We start from the raw sequence: 21,162 nt of genomic DNA, 5'->3' as shown, positions 1-21,162 counted from the left end.
AGGGTGTCCTTTCTTTTTCACATGACTGTATATAAAACATAGAAAAAGACTGAACTAGATAATGTTTTGTTACATTGAAACTGCCATTACAAATTATGGTTATCCTATGTAAATTTCGGTCACTGTGATTTTGCCAAGTAAGACATGTTCCTGGATCAACATATTTTGTTGATCCTGGAATAACATTCCTGTCCCAACATTTAGTCCTACCCTATCCCTACCCCTAAACCTAACCCTACCCATGACTTTTCCCTAAAATCAGATGTTGAAGCACCTCACCCTGGTTCTAAGCCTAAACTTGACATAAACTCTAAACTTGTCCCTCAGATCTGATTGGTTGATTGGAAAGTTGTTCCAGGATCAACAAAGATGTTGATCCAGGAACATGTGGTACTTGGTGACATCACGTTCACCGTAAATTTCCAGCAGATCCAACAGAATGGCAAACGGAGAGCAACACACACTTAACATAGACGACACTGAACTGAACATGTATACAAGTGTTGATGATGGTGACTAATGAGTGCACAGCTGAAAGAAATTAGTGTCCGTGACAACAAATAGAAAGTTCAAAAGAACAGCATTTATTTGAAAGAAATGTTTTGTAACAATATAAATGTCTTTATCTCTTTTGACCAATTTATTGCATCTTTGCTGATTAAGAGTATTAATTCTTTTAAAAAAATCTTACTGATCACAAACTTTTGAATGGTAATGTACCCTTAAAGCCCGTAAGGCTCAATTATCACTTTATCAGCACAAAACAGAAATGTGTTCCTATATGAATTCATAATGGTTGATATTATTTAGCATTATTGTTAATAATATTAAAGTCACTAATATTATTAAAGTTAATATGTATATATATTAGAAATTATGAGTTATGTTATATTGTATATTGTATTCATTATTTAGCAAGGAAAAACCGAAATCTTTTCAAGTACCCCCAAATGCCCCCAGGTATCGACATACATCTGGTTTATATTGAAAATTGACATCTAAATTACACTAAAAAGATACTCATGGCACGTGCTTTGTCAATAAATGACCCCAATGTCAGACAACAAGCAAAGCTTTAAACGAGGGGTCTCCACTTTCTCACACACTCTCCATCCTCAACACCCACCCCTCCACCTGCTCCCTTGAGATGTGCTCATTGTTTCCTGGGCAATATGCATGTCATTTAGCATGTGGCGGCCCTCGGCCCCATTGAGACTTTCGAACGTTCCCATTGGCTGCAGACTGTGAGAACCTCCAGCAAACTCCAGACTCACACATTCATATGGAGATTTGGGAGTATAAATAGAGGAGCGAGGAGAGGGAGTTCAGCACAGCTCAGATCTGATCCTAACAGAGAACTGAACACAAGACACACAGCCATGGCTCCTACAATCACTGGATCAATCATCAGCAGAGAACAACTTCCACTCACAAACAAGGTAAACATTCAACATTTCACACCTGACTCTACTAAATCATGTATTCTTATGAAATGTGAACTATATGACTGATGGATGAGTGTTTCTAAATGCACGTTCTTAATGTTTCCTCAGCTGAGAAAGCCAATAGTGGAGAAGATCCGCAGGGAACGGATCAACAGCAGCATTGAGAAGCTCAAGTCTCTTCTGGGTCAAGAGTTCCTAAAGCAACAGCCCGACTCCAGACAGGAGAAAGCTGATATCCTGGAGATGACGCTTGATTTCTTGAGACGCTCCCAGAATCCCTCAGGCTGCTCTACTGCAGCTCATGACGGACACTCCAGATGTGTGCAGGAGGCCGTCAACTTCCTGTCTCAGTGTCCAGTGCAGACTCAGTCCCACAGAAGACTTCTGAAGCACTTCCTGCACATGCAGCCGTCCACAGAGAACAACACTCATCAGCTCCATTCACCAGACGCAAAGAGCAGCAGCAAAGAGGAAACTCTGGCGCTCTGGAGACCCTGGTAGAGCCACCAGGACCGTATGATTTATCAGACAGAATTCAGAATGCCAGTCTGAGATTTGGCATGGACTGTAATTCTAATGTAGGAATTGATTTCCGCCTCTGCAGATTCTGCAGGATCTTTAATCTGCTTTCAGAGAAAGTTGCTGTTTTATTGAAACTGTGTGACCAGCAATATCTGATCAGAATGTACAGAATCATTTGCTGTGTAAAATGATTATTACATTCGTGAAAAATGAGATTCAAAGTATTTGGTCACAGAAATGTTAAAGTCTGATTCAGACGTTTGAACTCTTGTAGGTCTTTCACCCATATTGGGTTTATTCTCTCTTACATCTAAAGGATGACGACTCTGCTTTCATTGAAAGCTTTTTATTTATATTTCTATTGACTGAAATACATCTAATGCTTCTCTTGTTATATGAGAAGTATTTCTTCATTCTGAAAGATTTAATTGTGTGTTGTAAGCACAAATGATTGTTTTTAATGTTTGCATGTGTTTACATGAATGACACATTTCCCCTGTAAAGGGCAGTTGAATATTGTCACTGTTAGTGATTGACTTATATTCTTTACTTTCTAAGTCAAGTTCTTTCCTTCTCTGAAGGTATATCTTCTGTGCATTACTTCATATTGAAGTTAAACTTGAAAATAAATGTGAATATTTTCTGCCTATATCTGTTGGTGTCACTGAATTCCTTGTCCAATTAACACACAACATAAATCAGCACATTTGCACACATTCAAATGGCTGTTTAGTCAGTTTGTACTTCATGGTGATTCAAATACCTTTACGAATAAATATACTTATAGATTATGCATGTTCAATTCAGATTCATAAGAAAGTTCATAGTGTCTCTATTCAGGTCTAGTCATAATTAGCTACACTGAGAAAAAAAAATTTTTTTTGGGATTTACTTTGAAACAATTTTCACTAAGAAGTCACTAGTAAATTTCACAAATAATTCAAATGAAATGACAAGTAACACAATGAATTAAACATGAGTTTTTGCATAGAAAAACTGAAATGGCATTTACTTATAAAATATAATCCAATAATCTTTGTTTTATTTACAAAAAAAAAAACCCAAAAAACCATGTACACTGTTTTACCAACTGACACGATTCAGTTCATGTTTGGATTTTCAGTTGGTATTTTGATTGGTTCCTGCTTTCCTTCTCACCACTAATTAGTTGCCAAGGACACCTTGATTAGGATTTCAGTTCAGCTGTATTAGTCATTTTCTCGTTAGTCATGTCAGCTGTGTCTTGTTTCTTTGATTAAGTCCCTGAGTGGTTATTCCCATATCTATGGTTATTCCTGAGTGTTTTGTTTCTTTATGTTCTTGAAATTGAAAAGAGAACTGCTGCCTTTTAGTTCACTAACTGTAGTCATTCAATGAAAATTGTTTTATTATGTTGAGCTCTCAAAGCCCAGCATAGCTTACCTGCATTTCACCAAGATAAAAGAGATCATGTGTGTGTTTGTGTATTACTTCAGATGTAAAAAGGAGAGGGTAAAATCAAACTATAATAATTCAAACTTATTGAGAGTTGTGATTTAATTTGACTTTTAAGGAACTTGACTGATGAAGATCTCAATGAAATAATTCAGTTACATTTTAAGTTTAAAAGTAATCATTATTATAGATGGCAAATTAAGAACCATGACGTGCAGACTGATTAAACATCTAACGTCTTCATAGTGTGCAAATGTGCTGTGATTTAGTTCATTTGATTGATGAAGAAAACATTCAAAACAAATTGTACAGATTATAATCTTAAAATTTATTTTCAAGTTGTACTTCAATATGAAGTAATGCACAGAAGATATACCTTCAGAGAAGGAAAGAACTTGACTTTGAAAGTAAAGCATAGAAGTCAATCACTAACAGTGACAATATTCAACTGCCCTTTACAGGGGAAATGTCTCATTCATGTAAACACATGCAAACATTAAAAAACAATCATTTGTGCTTACAACACACAATTAAATCTTTCAAATGAAGAAATTTCTCATATAACAAGAGAAGCATTAGATGTATTTCAGTCAATAGAAATATAAATCAAAAGCTTTCAATGAAAGCAGAGTCGTCATCCTTTAGATGTAAGAGAGAATAAAGCCAATATGGGTGAAAGACCTACAAGAGTTCAAACGTCTGAATCAGACTTTAACATTTCTGTGACCAAATACTTTGAATCTCATTTTTCACGAATGTAATAATCATTTTACACAGCAAATGATTCTGTACATTCTGATCAGATATTGCTGGTCACACAGTTTCAATAAAACAGCAACTTTCTCTGAAAGCAGATTAAAGATCCTGCAGAATCTGCAGAGGCGGAAATCAATTCCTACATTAGAATTACAGTCCATGCCAAATCTCAGACTGGCATTCTGAATTCTGTCTGATAAATCATACGGTCCTGGTGGCTCTACCAGGGTCTCCAGAGCGCCAGAGTTTCCTCTTTGCTGCTGCTCTTTGCGTCTGGTGAATGGAGCTGATGAGTGTTGTTCTCTGTGGACGGCTGCATGTGCAGGAAGTGCTTCAGAAGTCTTCTGTGGGACTGAGTCTGCACTGGACACTGAGACAGGAAGTTGACGGCCTCCTGCACACATCTGGAGTGTCCGTCATGAGCTGCAGTAGAGCAGCCTGAGGGATTCTGGGAGCGTCTCAAGAAATCAAGCGTCATCTCCAGGATATCGGCTTTCTCCTGTCTGGAGTCGGGCTGTTGCTTTAGGAACTCTTGACCCAGAAAAGACTTGAGCTTCTCAATGCTGCTGTTGATCCGTTCTCTGCGGATCTTCTCCACTATTGGCTTTCTCAGCTGAGGAAACATTAAGAACGTGCATTTAGAAACACTCATCCATCAGTCATATAGTTCACATTTCATAAGAATACATGATTTAGTAGGGTCAGGTGTGAAATGTTGAATGTTTACCTTGTTTGTGAGTGGAAGTTGTTCTCTGCTGATGATTGATCCAGTGATTGTAGGAGCCATGGCTGTGTGTCTTGTGTTCAGTTCTCTGTTAGGATCAGATCTGAGCTGTGCTGAACTCCCTCTCCTCGCTCCTCCATTTATACTCCCAAATCTCCATATGAATGTGTGAGTCTGGAGTTTGCTGGAGGTTCTCACAGTCTGCAGCCAATGGGAGCGTTCAGGCTGACACATGGCGGCTGAAGCCCTTATTGCTCCAACACAATGAGCTCATCTCTGGGGAGCAGGTGGAGGGGGGTTTTCAGAAGGATGAAGACTGATTCAGCTAGTGGCCTGTGAATGTGGGAAATCTGTGACCTTGTAAAGTGATCTAAGTGACTGCAAGTCGCTTTGGTCTTTAAAGAACAGTTTGTTGTGTCCTTAAATCCAAAAATGTCCTGTTGTCTCTTGAGAGTTAGACATGAGCCACATGGTTCATACAGTATGTTTTCCAAAATACCTCTGTGCCATATGCACATACATATATATAGCTTTATGTAGCTTTATATAGCTTTATATATAGTATATATAGTATATATAAATATAGTTTACACACACATCGGCTACTTATACATATAGGAATTGATTTCCACTGCTTCTGCAGGATCCTTTAATCTGCTTTCAGAGAAAGTTTGAATATTGGTTTGCAAAGTAAGAGCAAATGAAGTGTGTGCAGTTTCCCTCCCAGCTCTATGAGGTCTGAGCAGCACACTTCTGTCTTGGCACACTCTCTTCACACATACTTAAGACACTTACAGCTGCCTGGCCTGCTGTCTGCTTGACACCGGACGACTCTCTCACACTCCACTCTCAGCAGTGAGAACCTGGGAGCGCTGGTGCACCACGGCTTCCCACACTTATTCAATAATGACGCTGATCCGACTGATAAAAGAAAGCGTGGCTCATTACACAATGTCAGAGTGACCCAGCGCTGTTCTCACAGCACCCCCAGGCAGACAGGCTCGCCATCTGGAGGCATCATTCAATTACCAGTCTTAAACAACAGCTCCCAGCTCTAGTGTGTGCTGGAACATCATCTGCTCACTCGAACACATTTTTTTGACAAAAATGAATCGTAATGTAGAAATGAATCGCATATGCAATTATATTTATAACACTTTCATGCTTTTATTACTTTTCAAAACATTTTAAACATTGTGTATTTAATAAATATTTATATAAATAAATAGGTATGTTAAATAATAAATAAATAAAAATAGTAATTCCTGTTTAATGAGACTGTAAATTAAATAAACAAATATAAAAATAATAAATAAATATATGTATGTAAAAATTCTACATATTATTCTATTTGTTCTCACCTGCTTGTTTTAGAGCTGTGAGCAAAATAATCCATCATATTTGATAAATAAATATGTATATTAATAAATAAATGAAATAGGAAAAGATTTATGTTTAATGTGTATTTGGTAAATAAATATGTAAATAAATAAAGATGTTTAATGTCTGAACATTAATCTCCTTGGTATCAACTTTTAAGCTGTGTTTCGTCTATTTAGTCCATAATTTTATATTGATTACATATTTATATTCTTAAATATGAATATAAAATCATAAATAAATAAAATAGGAATATATTGATGTTTAATGTGTATTTAATAAATACAAATGCATATAAATAAATAATATACAGAGATAAATTGATCTTAAATATAAACTTTAATCTCTTTCATATAAACTTTTAAGCTGAGTTCCAAAAAAAATTGTCATTTTAAATTTAAAAATAAATAAATATTAATAAGGAATAAATTGATGTTTTATGTGTACAATAAATAAATAATTAGATATTAAATATCACATTAATCTTTTTTAGCACGTTTTATGCCGAGTTTTGCTTGTTTTAGATCCATGAGCAATATAATCCATCATAAATATGTATATTAAATAAATAAAGGAGAAAAAATATGTTTGATGTGTATTTAATAAAAAATAAAAAATCTATAAATAGGTAATATCTAAACACTAATCTCTTTGTTATCAACTTTTAAGTTGAGTTTCGCTTGTTTTAGAGCTATAAAAAAAATCCATCATTGCATATTAAATATTTATATAAGTATGATTATTAAATAAGAAATAAATTAGAAATAAATTGATGTTTAATATGTGCAATAAATAAATAAGTTGATGTTAAATGTCTAAACATGAATCTCTTTGCGATCAACTTTTAGGCTGAGTTTTGCTTTTGGACAGATGTTTCAGCGCACATTCCCACCACATATTATTGGCTGACAACATGAATGAGGTCAATGCTAATTCAGAGTCTCAATGCTGTTCTTTTAGCAATATCTCAATCCTTGACTGGCAGACAAAATAAAACAAGAGTTCCCTCCCACCTGCTCATTTGGTTCTCAGGGCCTTGGCATTATTTATTTAAACAATCCGCCCTTGCACTATTGTCAAACTGCAGTTTCCTGATTGGTTAAAAAGTGTGAGAACTTACATCTCATTAAATTCAGCCAGGCTGTGTATAAATTCAAGCCAGTGGGAAGAGAAAAGTCAATGCATATCACATCTCGACCCAGTCCTTCACCATGAGAGATCTGCAGAAAACGTAAGTTAACAGCCATAAGCCATGACATGATGTTATTAATAAACCTCTGTGACAGTTATAATCAAGTTTCTAGACTGAATGTAACTCATGTAAATGCTTCCTTGTCTTCTAGGTGTAAAATGATGAGTCTGGAGAGGAAATGCTCAGATGGTGTAGAGCAGATGATGGATGTTCTGGGGCAGCGGATGCACAACGGTGTCTCTCCCACTGACCTTTGGGACAAAACGCTCTCTTTCTTCACCCCAAAGAAGACCTTGCTCTTCCACAATGGATACTCCAAGTATTCGAGGGAGACACTTCGCTTATTCCCAGACTCAGCAGAAGATGTGGCTCCTCTGTGTATTCAGTGACAAGAACCAGTGCCATGAAAGAGATGGATCTGCATTTGGCAAATCTTGGTCCGCCAGAAGAACTGAACTCACCCTGTCTACTTGAAATGGAAGCATTATTCTCCTATCTTATTTTATTTTTTTCCCAGCTTCATAATGCAGAAAAGTCTTTTGTAAAGACAAAATTTAAATCAAAATGAACGCTGAGGAGAATTTTGTATTGGTCCAGAAATGGATCTTATGTTGAGATTTGTTGTAATATCTCAACATAATATACAGAGAAAAATGTACATTCGGAATTGATGAATGATTAACTAAAACTATATTCCTTAATTTAAAGGAATGTTTTGTATGCTGTTTATGCAAGAGATTATGTTAGTCTTGATTACTAAAGAGTAATCAAATTTAAAAAGATGATTTAATGAGACACATTTATGTTTAATGAAAATAAAAAAAAGTATTTCTCTATAAATCCAGTTCATGTGTATTACTTGCATCCTTTTCAGCTTTTAGACTATTTTTTCACATGGTAACACTTTACAATAAGGTTTCATTTGTTAATATTAGATCATTACATTTGTTAACATGAACTACACTGTAAAAAGTGATCAGTTGACTTAACTCAAAAAGTAATAAACTGCATGCATAATTAAAAATATGTGCACTTGACAATTCCATAGAACTTAATTGTTTTAATTACACATGAAATTTAATACTAAGATATTTAAGACTAAGAGTTGTAGGCTATCTGTTAACATTAGTTAATGCACCTGAAGATGAACATTAACATTTTTAAGAATTAACATCAACAAAGGTTAATAAATGCTTATAAATAAGTGCTAAGTGCTTGTGTGAAAAGTGCTACCATTCACATAAATATTATTTTATCACACAAGATATTATAGAGGGGCACAATCCACAAGGAATAACTTCTGAAGTAAAAGAGTGTGTTTATTTTTTACTTAGTAGTCATGTTGTGTGGGTTCAGCCTCCCACTGACTGTTAAAACTATATAGGCCTACAGTGGCAGGACAGGCTGCTCTGTACTGCTCTCTTGAGGTCCCCAAGAGTCACTACAATGACATTATATTGAGCTTGAAGTTCTGGGATCAGAGCATGTCATATCAGTTATATCAAGGCCTTGACCACTTCTTGAACATTGGTAATTTATTCAATAACCTAATGAATTACATGAATCAGGCAAATAATAGCATATCTGAACATTCAAAACGGTGACATTTCATAAAAAGGTTTAGTAGTTTGCTATGGATATTGGGCTACTGTCGGTCATTGAATATGTTTCTATCGTAAAACAGTTGTGAAATAGAGGTGAACGGGGCACAACACGGGGCTAGTTGTAGAAACACACATGGTTTAAAACTTTCCAAACATGCCAGCATGAAGAAACTTAGTTTTAATAGTTTCCATATCAACTCACATAGAGAAAAAATCTTTGGAAGATATCCCCGAACATTTATTTAACCATAGCAAAAGTACATTTCTTACCTAAGTAAATTTTTCATCTCTATTTTATTTTGTGTGTGTGTGTGTGTGTGTGTGTGTGTGTGTGTGTGTGTGTGTGTGTGTGTGTGTGTGTGTGTGTGTGTGTGTGTGTGTGTGTGTGTGTGTGTGTTTTAAAATTAGACAAATCTGATATTATTTTAATCTGAGATAGTTCTTTAATGCTGATCTAACCAACAGAAGACACTAGCAGGGTTTAAATGCAGTTGCACAGGTGGGGCATGTTGTAACACCTTGTTTCAAGGTGCCCTATTAGAACTATGCTATTCTATTCTATACTTTTATTAATTCTATTGAGAAACCATGAGAAAAAGGTGAATAAAGACTGAGAGTCAATGTTCAGAAATTATTATAATGTTTTGAACTATGCTGTATAGCTGTGTTTTGTGGTGTGTTTGTTGTCAAACTCAAAAATTACTTTATTTTTAATTATTTAAAAAAATGCAATAATTGTATTTTATTGACAAAATATTTTAGTTTGTCTTGTATTTTTTTATTTTATTAGATCAGATAACATTTTAAGCTGTCATATGGTCATGTTACAATGTGCCCCTCACATGTTACAACATGCCCCTGAGTTATAGCCTTGAGTTATAGCTGTTACTTCACAAAAAAACAAACCACAAAAATATTGATTTTTTTTACAGACAACATTAAAGAAATGTCCACTTAGAATTACACATAGCCTATTCTAACCTAAATCCTTACAGTTTGATGTTCATTGCGATTTAGACTGAAACACAGAGATCTGTTGAGCTTGGTACATCTTACCATTGGTACATCTCAGCGGTGTGTGATGCACTCACATTAAAAAACAGGAGCATGAGGGGGACGGTTGATTTATTGCCTCCTGCTGAGGGCCAGCCTACATGTGTTCCCCTGGAGATGTGTGCAACTCATTCCACTGCTGTTCCACTGGACCCCAAAAAACTCCAGCTCCACATTACTACTGTCATCCACCAATCACTCTCTGGGCTCCTGCCCTGGTTTCTTTATATGATCAAAACCCCTGGGAGGTGTACTGGGAATGAACCCCTCCCAGTTTAATCACACTTACAAGAATGCAATACACTGGGTCAGAACAGAACAGCAATGTGTAGTTCAGAATCAGAAATCTTTCAGTGCATGGCTGCACAGTGACATTATTTGATTGTCTCTGGTGTCACATAATTAACCCTTGCAGAGGATAAAACGTTTTCAGAGACTATAATGCATTTTCAAATTTCACAGATCAGTGATTGATAGGTAGGCTGTAATTTAGATGTTATTAGACGTATTGTCCATAGACTTTCTGATGAATCTCAGTTAAACTAAACAAAAACAACATTTAAGGATAGGATGCACACTTTTCGTGTTAATTAATTTCCATAGTGACACTATTAATTATTATACTGCTTTCTGTAATACTTGATTGTGACTGATCAATTGCGGCATTGAACGCTCAAATATATGTGTAATAGGCTATGTCAGATAAATTAAACATATCAACGTTGTTCATCAGAACACACCGGAGCTGCATGTCTCTTGTATTACTCTCGTTCTTTTCATATCAATTAAAGTTATCGCCATTTCACGACTCAAATGTAGGCTATTTATATAAATTGTCCTGAACATCAAATAACCTACTTAAGTAATTAGGTAGGCCTATATAATGTAACATATAGGCCTAATTATTTCATAAAATGTAACATCGTACAAGGTAAAAAAAACTTTTTTTCTGACGTCAATCTGACATCGGGTTCTGACGTCAAACTGACATCGGTTTCAGACATCAAACTGACATCGGATTTTGACGTCCCTACGACGTTGGATGTTGACGTCAACCCGACTTTAATTTCCAACCAAAATCATCCCCTGATTGACGTTACTATTTTCTACTCAAGGACCTTGACAGAAATAGTCTTGACAGTACGATATTTGTCTTTCAAATGTAGTGAAGTTAAAGTAAACGTTTCCAGAAAAAATAATACTCAAGTAAAGTGCAAATACTCAAAAAGTGTACTTAAGTAGGCTACAGTACTCAAGTAAATTTACATTGTTACTGTCCAGCTCTGAAAATTACACATAGCCGTTATTTAGTGTAATAACACGAATGGTAACAACATTAAACATTCGTCAAAACATTCCCCAAAACCTACACCATTAAAACTGTCACACCTAGACCATTGGTTCAGTCAGCAAGAGAGCGCTTCTTTTGTTCAGGTATTTAGGTTATAGGCGTGACTTACAATCTTCAGTGAGAGAGCTCGAGACTGCGCTTCTCACAATCTCGCGCGCGCGCGCACTCCTCTACAACTCACACGCGCTCATTGTGGACTGCAAGCAGAAATAACGTGTCACACACCGGAGAACAGGTGACCACTTTCTTCATTATTTTCTCTTGCATGTTTGTTAATGTTCTTTAGTCGTTATTGAGCTGTTTTGTCAAGCACAATTCTGCCGTGTTAAAACTTAAAGATTAGTAGGCTTATATGTTAATTCGTGGTTGAACGCATGCATGCTTTCCATGTCATGTGTTATGTTAACAGTATTACTGCATTTATTGCAAGATAATTATATGGCATGGATATGCATATTACAGTTGCTTTTAAAGTGAATAGTTTTGCGATAGTCGTATAAGAAATATAGGAAAAGTCTCTGTACAAGGAAGAACAAGCCCAGATTCCCCATTGAATTAATCATGTCACTGTTTACACAGACTAATGAGAAAAAAAGGGGTGAAGCTTTGATATTTTTAGGCTCCTGAGCAGCATTGGCGTGCACAGCAGGAGATCTTGAAATTAATGAAGATAATATGAACACATGATCAGCTGCATTTGCAGAATTTGAATAATTAAGTGCATATGAAACAGAGAGATACTTATTATTTGTTTAATTTTCTGGCAAATTACCATTATGCTGTGCTTCAAAGAGAAATGTGTTACTGCAACAACTTGCATTTTCTTTTTATGTTGGTCATTCTTTTAGTTGGTTATGGAAACTAATGTTTTAAATATACTTTATCCGTGTTTAGTGCATCCTGTAATTTGCAATATTTTCATAAAAATACATCAATCCCTTACTTGTTTACGTGGCATGGTGCCATATAAGAGCTTGAGGGTTTTTCACCAATATCAGAAAAAGTTAAACTAAAGTGAATAATATTCCAGTAAATCTTTCAACATCCTCAGGCTTTATCTATAGCATCCAAATCATAAGCTCCTCAAGTTTTGTAGTTCATATATGTAAATGCAGCCGCAGTTGGGAAATGTTGGATTTGTCGCAACTCTAGTCTGTCAGTACATGAAAGCTAAATTCGCTTGTTTAATTAGTCACACTCATCTGCTCAGTGTGTGTAATCCATTTTCTGAGGGTAAAAATCCCTGGGCTTGGATCAGCTCCCTTCATCCTCATCTCTAAGATGCTTACAAAAATTACAGTTAGAGCGAATGCGCTTACATGTCTGTCTGAATTATATATTGTAATAAGTCAGATAGGGAATATAACATTTCTTAAGTCGCCAGACACCATTGCTCATGCAGAGTCTTTGCCCAACATAGCAACATTGCACTTTGGAGAAATAATGGATTTATGGAGACTGGCATATAATAAGCTCAAGATTTTTTTCTAATTATTATCATGCATGAATGAATGAATGAATGAATGAATGAATGAGGCATTTATATAGCGCTTTTCATATGTACTACTGTACACCCAAAGCGCTTTACAATCATGTCGGGGTCTCTCCTCAACCACTGTGGTTTTAATGACCACAGAGAGTCAGGACCTCGGTTTAACATCTCATCTGAAGGACGGTCATTGCTGAAAACAGTTGTGCTGCTTAATATTGTTGAGGCCATCGTGATCTTTTTTTTTTTTTTGCAGGATTCTGTTATGAATAGAACGTTTTTTAAAAAGCAGCATTTCTTTGAAATTGAAATCTTTTGTAACATTAATGTCTTCACTGTTACCTCTGATCAATTTAATGCATACTTGCTGAATATATATATTTATTTATTTTAAAATTCCAGAAGTTTTTAATATAGCCTATACATGAGAAAATGTGACTTTATTACTGTCTGTGTTGTGTTATTTATTATGTATTACTGTATTATATTACTGTATTATTTGTTTAATCTTTTCTACTCTTAGAATGGTGGCTTTATGTTGGTATTTTGGCTCAATTCTCCTCCTTGACTTGACCATGACATTGAGCACCGAAATGGGCCACAATTCAGCCATGGAAATCTTCAGCGACAATATCATTATCCCGCCCATGCCAGAGGCATCCATACATCAACACAGTCATCACAGGAGGCACAGAGGTCGCAAGGAGAGGATGACAGCAGGTCTGCTCAGAGAAATGCCCCATATTACTGTGTTCCACACCCAAAATGAAGGGCCAGGCCTGGAGGGCCTCAGTCCCGTCCGCTTAGAGATAGAGCCAGGAGAAAAAAGACGAGTAATGAGTGCAAGAAAGAGGACCTTCAAGGGGTTTGATTCCTTAATTCCAGAGCAAATGAATATCTCTCCTGGCGCTGGGACTCCAGAGAAGGCAATGAGACATCCCACTGGGCGCAATGTGTTTGGAGGGCACATCATTAGGGCTGTTCATGATGAAGGTAAAAAGAAAAAGAAAAAGAAACTTTCCAAAGTAAAACTCCCTTATAACTGTCCTGCCATTTTGTAATGATCTACTTGCTATTTTCTTCGCATAGAGTCTTTGGCATCAGGGAAGAAACGGAGGGTTTCTTTTGATCAAAGGTTCAATATAAACTCCTTTGGGAGTCCCACAGAGTCAGTGTTCCCCGCAGCCACTGCTGGCTCCCTCATACCCATGACTGCAGCAGTCGGTGGGAAGCCGTCCACAAAGCCAACCCCCTCCAGTAAACCACAGGTAACATCATCTAGCTGTTCAGTCTTTTCAATAACACTGATTAAAAAATATCTCAGCATCTCATCTGTCAGTGTCTAAAAGGCTCAATAAAACTGAATCCCAATGACCAACATTATGAGGAATAATAGGTTGTCATCAATTTTATCCACACATGAAACAATTTCTTGTTTATTGTCTCAATCTATACAACAGACCATCACAATTTGTTCCATTGAACCTCAAAGGATTAACAATTGGCCAAAGTGATTTACTTTCATATGAAAAAGTGAAATTTCAATACTTCATGGTGACATGAATACTGAATATGTTGTTTTGTACCTCAGGTCAGAAGTTCAGGTGGGGATGTGACGCCCACTTTCAACATAACATTCTTCGACTGGGCTGATTATGAATATATGAGGCCTGCAGACAAAAAGCAATTTTCTAAGAAGCAAGGTAGACCAATATTTCACTTACAAATACAGACACATTGTTTTTGCTTTTGTGAGTTTTAAAGTTAGAAGTTGCAATTTTTAAGTATGCTTGCTTTGAAATGGCGAACTGAGATCATTTTTGCATGCTTTGCAATTAACAGATTAATGGTGCTTTGCATTTGGAACCACAAGAATGAACTATTTAAGACTTTTAGGCAAATTCATCTAAGTGTTCCCATATCTCATCAGCCTGTGCATGGAAAACACCAAATGCCCTAATATGCGAAAATTTCTACTATTAACACTTGACCATCACTCTATTCCCATCTAGGATCTGACAAACAGGCCACAAAAAGTCCCAGCACTGAACTTGTTACTCTTACATCAGAAGAGAGCTGTAAACATCACCTGGATTGTCTACCAGGTGACCTTTTCACCTTTTGCATTATTACAACAAGCCCCTTATACTATATATGTTCTCCAGTGAGCTAGAGCAATTTGAGTAATTAAAAATATAATGTAATGTAATTAAATATAATATAATAACCTTTACATTGTTACAAAAGCTTTCTATTTCAAATAAATGCTGTTCTTTTGAACTTTCTATTTATCAAAGAATCCTTAAAAAAAAAGAAGCAAAGATAAGCACGTTTTCAACATTGATAATAATAAAATAAAAAAATCTTGAGCAGCAAATCCTCATATTAGAATGATTTCTGAAGGATCATGTGACTGAAGACTGGAGGAATGATGCTGAAAATTCTGCTTTGTCATCACTGGAATAAATTACATTATAAAGTATATTCAAATTAGTGCTGTCAAATGGATAAATCACGATTAATTGCATCTAACATAAACGTTTTTGTTTACATAATATATATGTGTGTGTGTGTAAATATTATTAGTCTATATTTATACATATATATGTATAAATATATGTGTGTGTACTGTATATATACACACACACACAGACATATAATATATATATATATATATAATAATATATATACACACACATATATTATGTAAACAAAATGTTTTATGCTAGATGCAATTAATCGCGATTTATCCATTTGACAGCACTAATTAAAATAGAAAACAGCTATGTTAAATTGTAATAATATTTCACAATATTGCTGTTTTATTGTAATTTTGATCAAATAAATGCAGCCTTGGTGAAAATAAGAGGCTTCTTTCAAAAACATCACAAAATCCTATTGTCCCCAAAGTTTTGAATTAAGTTGAAAGTCATTGAAGTCAAATAAATGATCACACCATTTTAACCTCATGTATATGAAATGGCAGGGTCGTGCTGTAACCTCAGAAAACATGTATGTGAGCTTCACAACCGTGGCTTCAACAACAAGTGCTATGACAGCTGCATGTGTGAGGAAGGTGAGCAAGTGTTTTTAAACTGATTATTACACATGCTGACAAAGTGGAAATCATCTTTTAAAATGTTCCTTATATCTTCACAGGGCTTCGTTGCTATGCTAAATTGCACAGGCATTACCGCATCACAAGCAAAAAGGGACAATGTGTTGATCCTGAGGATATAAGCTTAAACCGTGGCATGTTCCTTATTGTTTAAATGAGGCAGAAGAATTTGTCATATTTTCCTTTCCAAATGCATGCAATAACATTTTCCACTATTTTGGATTTTATACATATTTAGTTCTATCATTTGGTTGCTTTCCTGGATTTAATTGTTTCCAATATATTGAGAATGCATAGACTGATTACATATTTGCATGAGTTTTACTAAACAGATTGTGTATACAGTAACTACAAGATCTGTTCATTCAAATTAATGAAAATTGAGCTACTCTGTTATGATATGTAATTTGTGATATGAAGATTGAGTAATGTGTCATTGTGGAATTTTTGAAAATTTGTAACAAATGTATTAGAAGTTATTGCATGTAGACATATTCATTTGTATTTTGTGTTCATGCGGTTGAGATGCATCGATCTGTTGTTGTCATCACAAGGGAACAGTAGTGAAAAGATGGACTTGAGCATGCATGCAAAGACAGTCTTTTTAATGTTGGGACTACAACGCCTGCCAGGTCCCCAGCTTCCAAGACGAGCAGCTTTGGAATGGACACAAGGAAGAACACAGGGGAGAACTTCATCTCACATTATTAAACCAGTAAATCTTCCTTTTGGCTCAAATCTGAATTACTCCACCGCTTTGTGCTACACTGAAATAATGCTTCTCATCATGCTCATGAAAGCCAAGCGTTCATTATTATATGAGAGATCTTGTGCTTCTTCATAGTTCAGTTCTTTACTGATCTGACACTGGAAGCGTGTTGTTGTGTAGTATTTACCACCATCATTACAGATTCCACCATCATTACAATTCCACATATTACAGATGTAGATTAACATTTAATGCTGATGAACAATAGGACCCTTATTCTACATCTTGAGGGAAACAACATCTTGATTTTATTGCTTCATTGGTAAATTGTGGCTACAAAACAGCCATTAATATCACTGCTTTATAAAGACTACTGTTAAAATGCATGATGTAATAATAATAGTAACTAAATAACTGAATCTTTTGAAACTACAGTCGCACATCAGGATAAATTAATACATAGCTACAGTTCAGTGAGCTTGAAAACGCTGTCAAATCAATTAGCAAGCAAGTCAGCGTGAGCTCGGAAGCCTCGCGAGATTTCTCGGCGAGATCTTGCTGTTTTCAACATGGCAGGCAGCAAGTTGGTGCTAGAAGGGAGGATAAGTATTATTAGCTTTATATCAGGACTGGCCGTCATTATAATACCTTTACTTGTAAAATTCGGCTCTCACATTGACTGGATATTCGATTACCTCACGGATGTGAACGGAAAAATAGCCATTGCGGCGTACATTACAGTTATCAATGGCTTCCTGCTAATCATATACAAGGGACCTTTATACAAGGTAAGACTCAGAGAGACAGTCTGAAGGATGTGTGTTATACTAATAGAACAATTATTACTTAGCTGGAACCCCTGTCATATCCATATGTATGTTTTAAATGAATAAAGATAAGATATATCTAGGTCTGTTTTTGCCAGGGCAACGATTGGTAATGTCCTGTGTGCAAGTGTGCAGGTATAATCCTATTACATTAGTACTCTAATGGGATCTCGTAAGAGTTTCTCTGTCAATATGAACAAGCTCTCCTAGAAGACAGCTTACTGTATGTGGATTTGCTGTATCAGGATCTAGCTAACACTTCCCTGCCTTTTTGCTTTATCAGGTTGCTGTTCGAGCCTGCTTTCTTGGATTTGCCTTTGGATGTGGTCTCATTTTAAGTTTGGCAGATACAGCATGGACACACTTTGGCTGGTAATTCAACTTTTGTGAAATGGGTTATGCCTTTTTGAGGTTAACATACACATGTAATAAAAAAAGGCAAATGAAAACAAGGATGGCCTGCCTTAAAAGTCACATGAATTTTCTCGATTATGGAATAACTCCTGTTTTGTTCCACTAGGTATATGTGTTCACTGTCATTTTTCCACTACTCTGAGTACCTGGTTACTGCCATCATCAACCCACGCAGTCTGTCTCTAGACTCCTTCCTGCTCAACCATAGTATTGAGTACACATTAGCAGCTATTTCCTCCTGGATAGAGTTCACTGTGGAAATGCTCCTTATTCCAGGTTTGTTATGATCTTGGTCAGTAAATCCCGATTGATCAAACTTGATTTAGCTTTTTTTGGTAAACTTGACAGGATTAATGGTGTTAAAATACAAATATTAGGATTGTTAAATAATTAAATAAATTTTTTCTTCTTAGTACATTCAGTTACTTTGTAAGCAAGCCTGTCAAAATTATTGATACATCGTGTGATCGCAGTTGTTTGATCTAATCAGAATAATTAGAATGATTTCTGAAGGATCATGTGACGCTGAAGACTGGAGTAATTGGTTGATTATAAATTCAGCTTTGCATCACAGAAATAAATTATATTTTAAAGTATATTAAATTATAGAAAAACATTATTTTAAATTGTAAATATATTTCTCAATATTACTGGGGGTTTATTTCTGTATTTTTGATCAAATAAATGCAGGCTTGATGAGTGCAAGAGACTTCTTTAAAAACATAAAAAATAGTAATGTTTCCCAAACTTTTGACCAGTACTGTATAGAATTGCAATTAAGTCGTCAGCTTAGACTTCATGACTGTGACAAGCCTATTAGTAAGAAAAGAAAATAATGTAAGTTTTGCCAATTTGTATGGCGGAAGCTTCTATAAGTTTCTAATATACTTATTAAATATAATATTTTGCTAAAACATTATCATCATTAAATAATATATATAATGAATAATAATTAAAGTTAATTTATTTGTTCATTTTAATTATTTTTTTTTCAGGAACAGTTGAAATGCTTCCTTAAATGAATTTTGTATGGCGGAAGCTTCTATAAGTTTCTAATATACTTATTAAATATAATATTTTGCTAAAACATTATCATCATTAAATAATATATATAATGAATAATAATTAAAGTTAATTTATTTGTTCATTTTAATTTTTTTTTTTTTCAGGAACAGTTGAAATGCTTCCTTAAATGAATTAAATTTTTTTAAAAATTTTTCGACAGAGATAAAGCAGGTGAACTGGCTCTGTTTGGTGGGTCTGGTAATGGTTCTCTGTGGGGACAGCCTGCGCAAAGCTGCCATGTTGACAGCAGGGTCCAACTTTAACCATATAGTGCAGAATGAGAAAGCCCAGAGCCACGTGCTGGTCACCACAGGAGTTTACGCTCTCTTCAGACATCCTTCCTATGTGGGCTGGTTTTACTGGAGCACTGGCACTCAGGTACTTTAACCATTATTTCAATGGAATTTATTCGTATGGCGTGGGGGGTGGCAACCTATGACACGCTGAAGGATAATCACTGGCACGTGACAATAGAGAAAGAGTATTTAATTAATTTAAATAAAGTCCCTCAAACTTGCAAATGGATGTACATTTTGAGTTAATCATTCCTTATAGTCACACAGCCTGTTTGAAGCTATACATACAATTAAAGTGTGAGATTTTATTCAAGCTAAGCTTGAATAGCTATTCAACAGAAGCGCTCAGCTCCGACAAACCACCGGAGGTTCGCGCTTCTGTGACTATTTTTCACCATCCCTTAAATTTAGTTGTTAGTTTAGATTAGAAGATGTTCATGTGTTTTGTTTTTTTAAAACCTGTGCTCTTGTTTGTCATTTTTTCCAGATAATGCTGTGCAACCCAATATGTATACTGGGATACACAATCGCCAGCTGGCGGTTCTTTCGAGAGCGTATTGAGGAAGAGGAGATTTCTCTCATCCATTTCTTTGGAGAGGACTACGTTGAGTACAAGAAGAAGGTCTTCACTGGCTTGCCCTTTATCTCAGGAATCAGGGTTAACTCTTAAGGCCGTTGCTGCATTGAGGGGAGGAAATAGTCTGAAAGTGCACACCTGGACACCTCTGACTGGCACTCTGAGTGAGCTAGTTGCCTGGTGGCATCATGGCGCGGCCCATGGGGCCGGCACAGATATATGAGGTGGCAGCACAGTAAAACTGACCCGCTGATCTGTTCTGAGACACATTGGTCTGCCCTGAGCAGGGTGGAGCTTCCACCCTCAACACCATCAGAGACACTAGTACACCAAAACCACCTTCCTCAGCACTTCATCATATTTCTGTTCCTCGTTTACATACATCATATATCATTTATCCTCCTATTTGCACCATGTAACTTCATACGCTGCTCCTTCTTTTTAAAATCCCTTGGTTTTGTGTTTAGAAACCTTAGGAGTGAGATTCAGGACAAGTGTTTGGTACTAATTTATGAACGTCCAGAGATTTCATTCGATTTTTTTAAATACCTTGAGGTAAAGAGTTTTATTCAGAGAAGCTTTAAATTGGACCCAATATATATTTACTCCAGTGGCCATTTAGACGTTGTCCATTTTGTGTAAAAATTAGTTTATAATGTCTCAGAAAGTGGGCTTTTTATTTAAGATCTGCCGAAGCGGATTGCACTAATTCTGCCAGTCACAACAGGCCTACTGATTTCCGACAATCTAAATATCTGTGATTTGTCAATGCTGTTGGACAGTTTTAATATTATGATTAGAGAAATAAACGTATCTGATAAATTACAGGCTTCATTCCTCTTTCCATTGGTCTTTATAGTCCTCCACTTATGCAGTATTTCTCAATGCATATGTACTCTCATCTAACAGTTGTCAAATGCATTAGTCTCTTTCGTCTTCACTCCCACACTCACTCATTACCATATCCATTTATTTTCACTTTCCTTCACACTTGCATGATAATTCAAACAAGAAAAATCTGTTTCTACGAAGGTGGGATTCAGAGGCCTGAACGCCGGAGGGGTATGCTGTATCCAAAGTCTTTATCTTTACGATTTTACATTTCTAGGAGGAAGGCTTCGCTGTCCTCCTGGCATGATGTAGCTTAAATAGACATTGGGTAAAGAATAGGAATTTATTGCACACTTTCAACCAATGACGAGCACT

At 35.9% G+C, this 21,162-nt stretch overlaps 4 protein-coding genes across 4 annotated transcripts; 3 read left to right on the top strand and 1 right to left on the bottom strand.

Annotated features, from left to right (window-relative positions):
- Positions 1-1,298: 1,298 nt before the first annotated feature.
- LOC309480028 (transcription factor HES-5-like) lies at positions 1,299-2,597 on the top strand. The gene is made up of 2 exons (XM_082144376.1): positions 1,299-1,439; positions 1,554-2,597. The coding sequence occupies exons 1-2, from the start codon at positions 1,380-1,382 to the stop codon at positions 1,944-1,946; spliced, it is 453 nt and encodes a 150-aa protein (XP_082000502.1). The 5' UTR covers positions 1,299-1,379; the 3' UTR covers positions 1,947-2,597.
- A 1,128-nt stretch (positions 2,598-3,725) lies between these two features.
- Positions 3,726-5,072, bottom strand: LOC309481526 (transcription factor HES-5-like). The gene is made up of 2 exons (XM_082146491.1): positions 4,885-5,072; positions 3,726-4,770 (listed from the first exon to the last, which is right to left on the bottom strand). The coding sequence occupies exons 1-2, from the start codon at positions 4,942-4,944 to the stop codon at positions 4,378-4,380; spliced, it is 453 nt and encodes a 150-aa protein (XP_082002617.1). The 5' UTR covers positions 4,945-5,072; the 3' UTR covers positions 3,726-4,377.
- A 6,550-nt stretch (positions 5,073-11,622) lies between these two features.
- Positions 11,623-16,354, top strand: draxinb (dorsal inhibitory axon guidance protein b). Its single transcript, XM_082146154.1, has 7 exons — positions 11,623-11,696; positions 13,474-13,943; positions 14,040-14,218; positions 14,542-14,653; positions 14,963-15,055; positions 15,937-16,026; positions 16,110-16,354. Exons 2-7 carry the CDS (start codon positions 13,475-13,477, stop codon positions 16,220-16,222), a joined length of 1,056 nt encoding a protein of 351 aa, XP_082002280.1. The 5' UTR covers positions 11,623-11,696; position 13,474; the 3' UTR covers positions 16,223-16,354.
- Positions 16,355-17,318: 964 nt separating this feature from the next.
- icmt (isoprenylcysteine carboxyl methyltransferase) lies at positions 17,319-20,781 on the top strand. Its single transcript, XM_082144400.1, has 5 exons — positions 17,319-17,565; positions 17,888-17,976; positions 18,125-18,294; positions 19,244-19,461; positions 19,867-20,781. Exons 1-5 carry the CDS (start codon positions 17,347-17,349, stop codon positions 20,047-20,049), a joined length of 879 nt encoding a protein of 292 aa, XP_082000526.1. The 5' UTR covers positions 17,319-17,346; the 3' UTR covers positions 20,050-20,781.
- The last annotated feature ends 381 nt before the right edge of the window (positions 20,782-21,162 follow it).

This window comes from Leuciscus leuciscus (assembly GCF_965113295.1).
Source record: "Leuciscus leuciscus genome assembly, chromosome: 18".
Lineage (NCBI taxonomy): Eukaryota > Metazoa > Chordata > Actinopteri > Cypriniformes > Leuciscidae > Leuciscus > Leuciscus leuciscus.
This window is presented reverse-complemented; position numbering and strand designations above follow the sequence as displayed.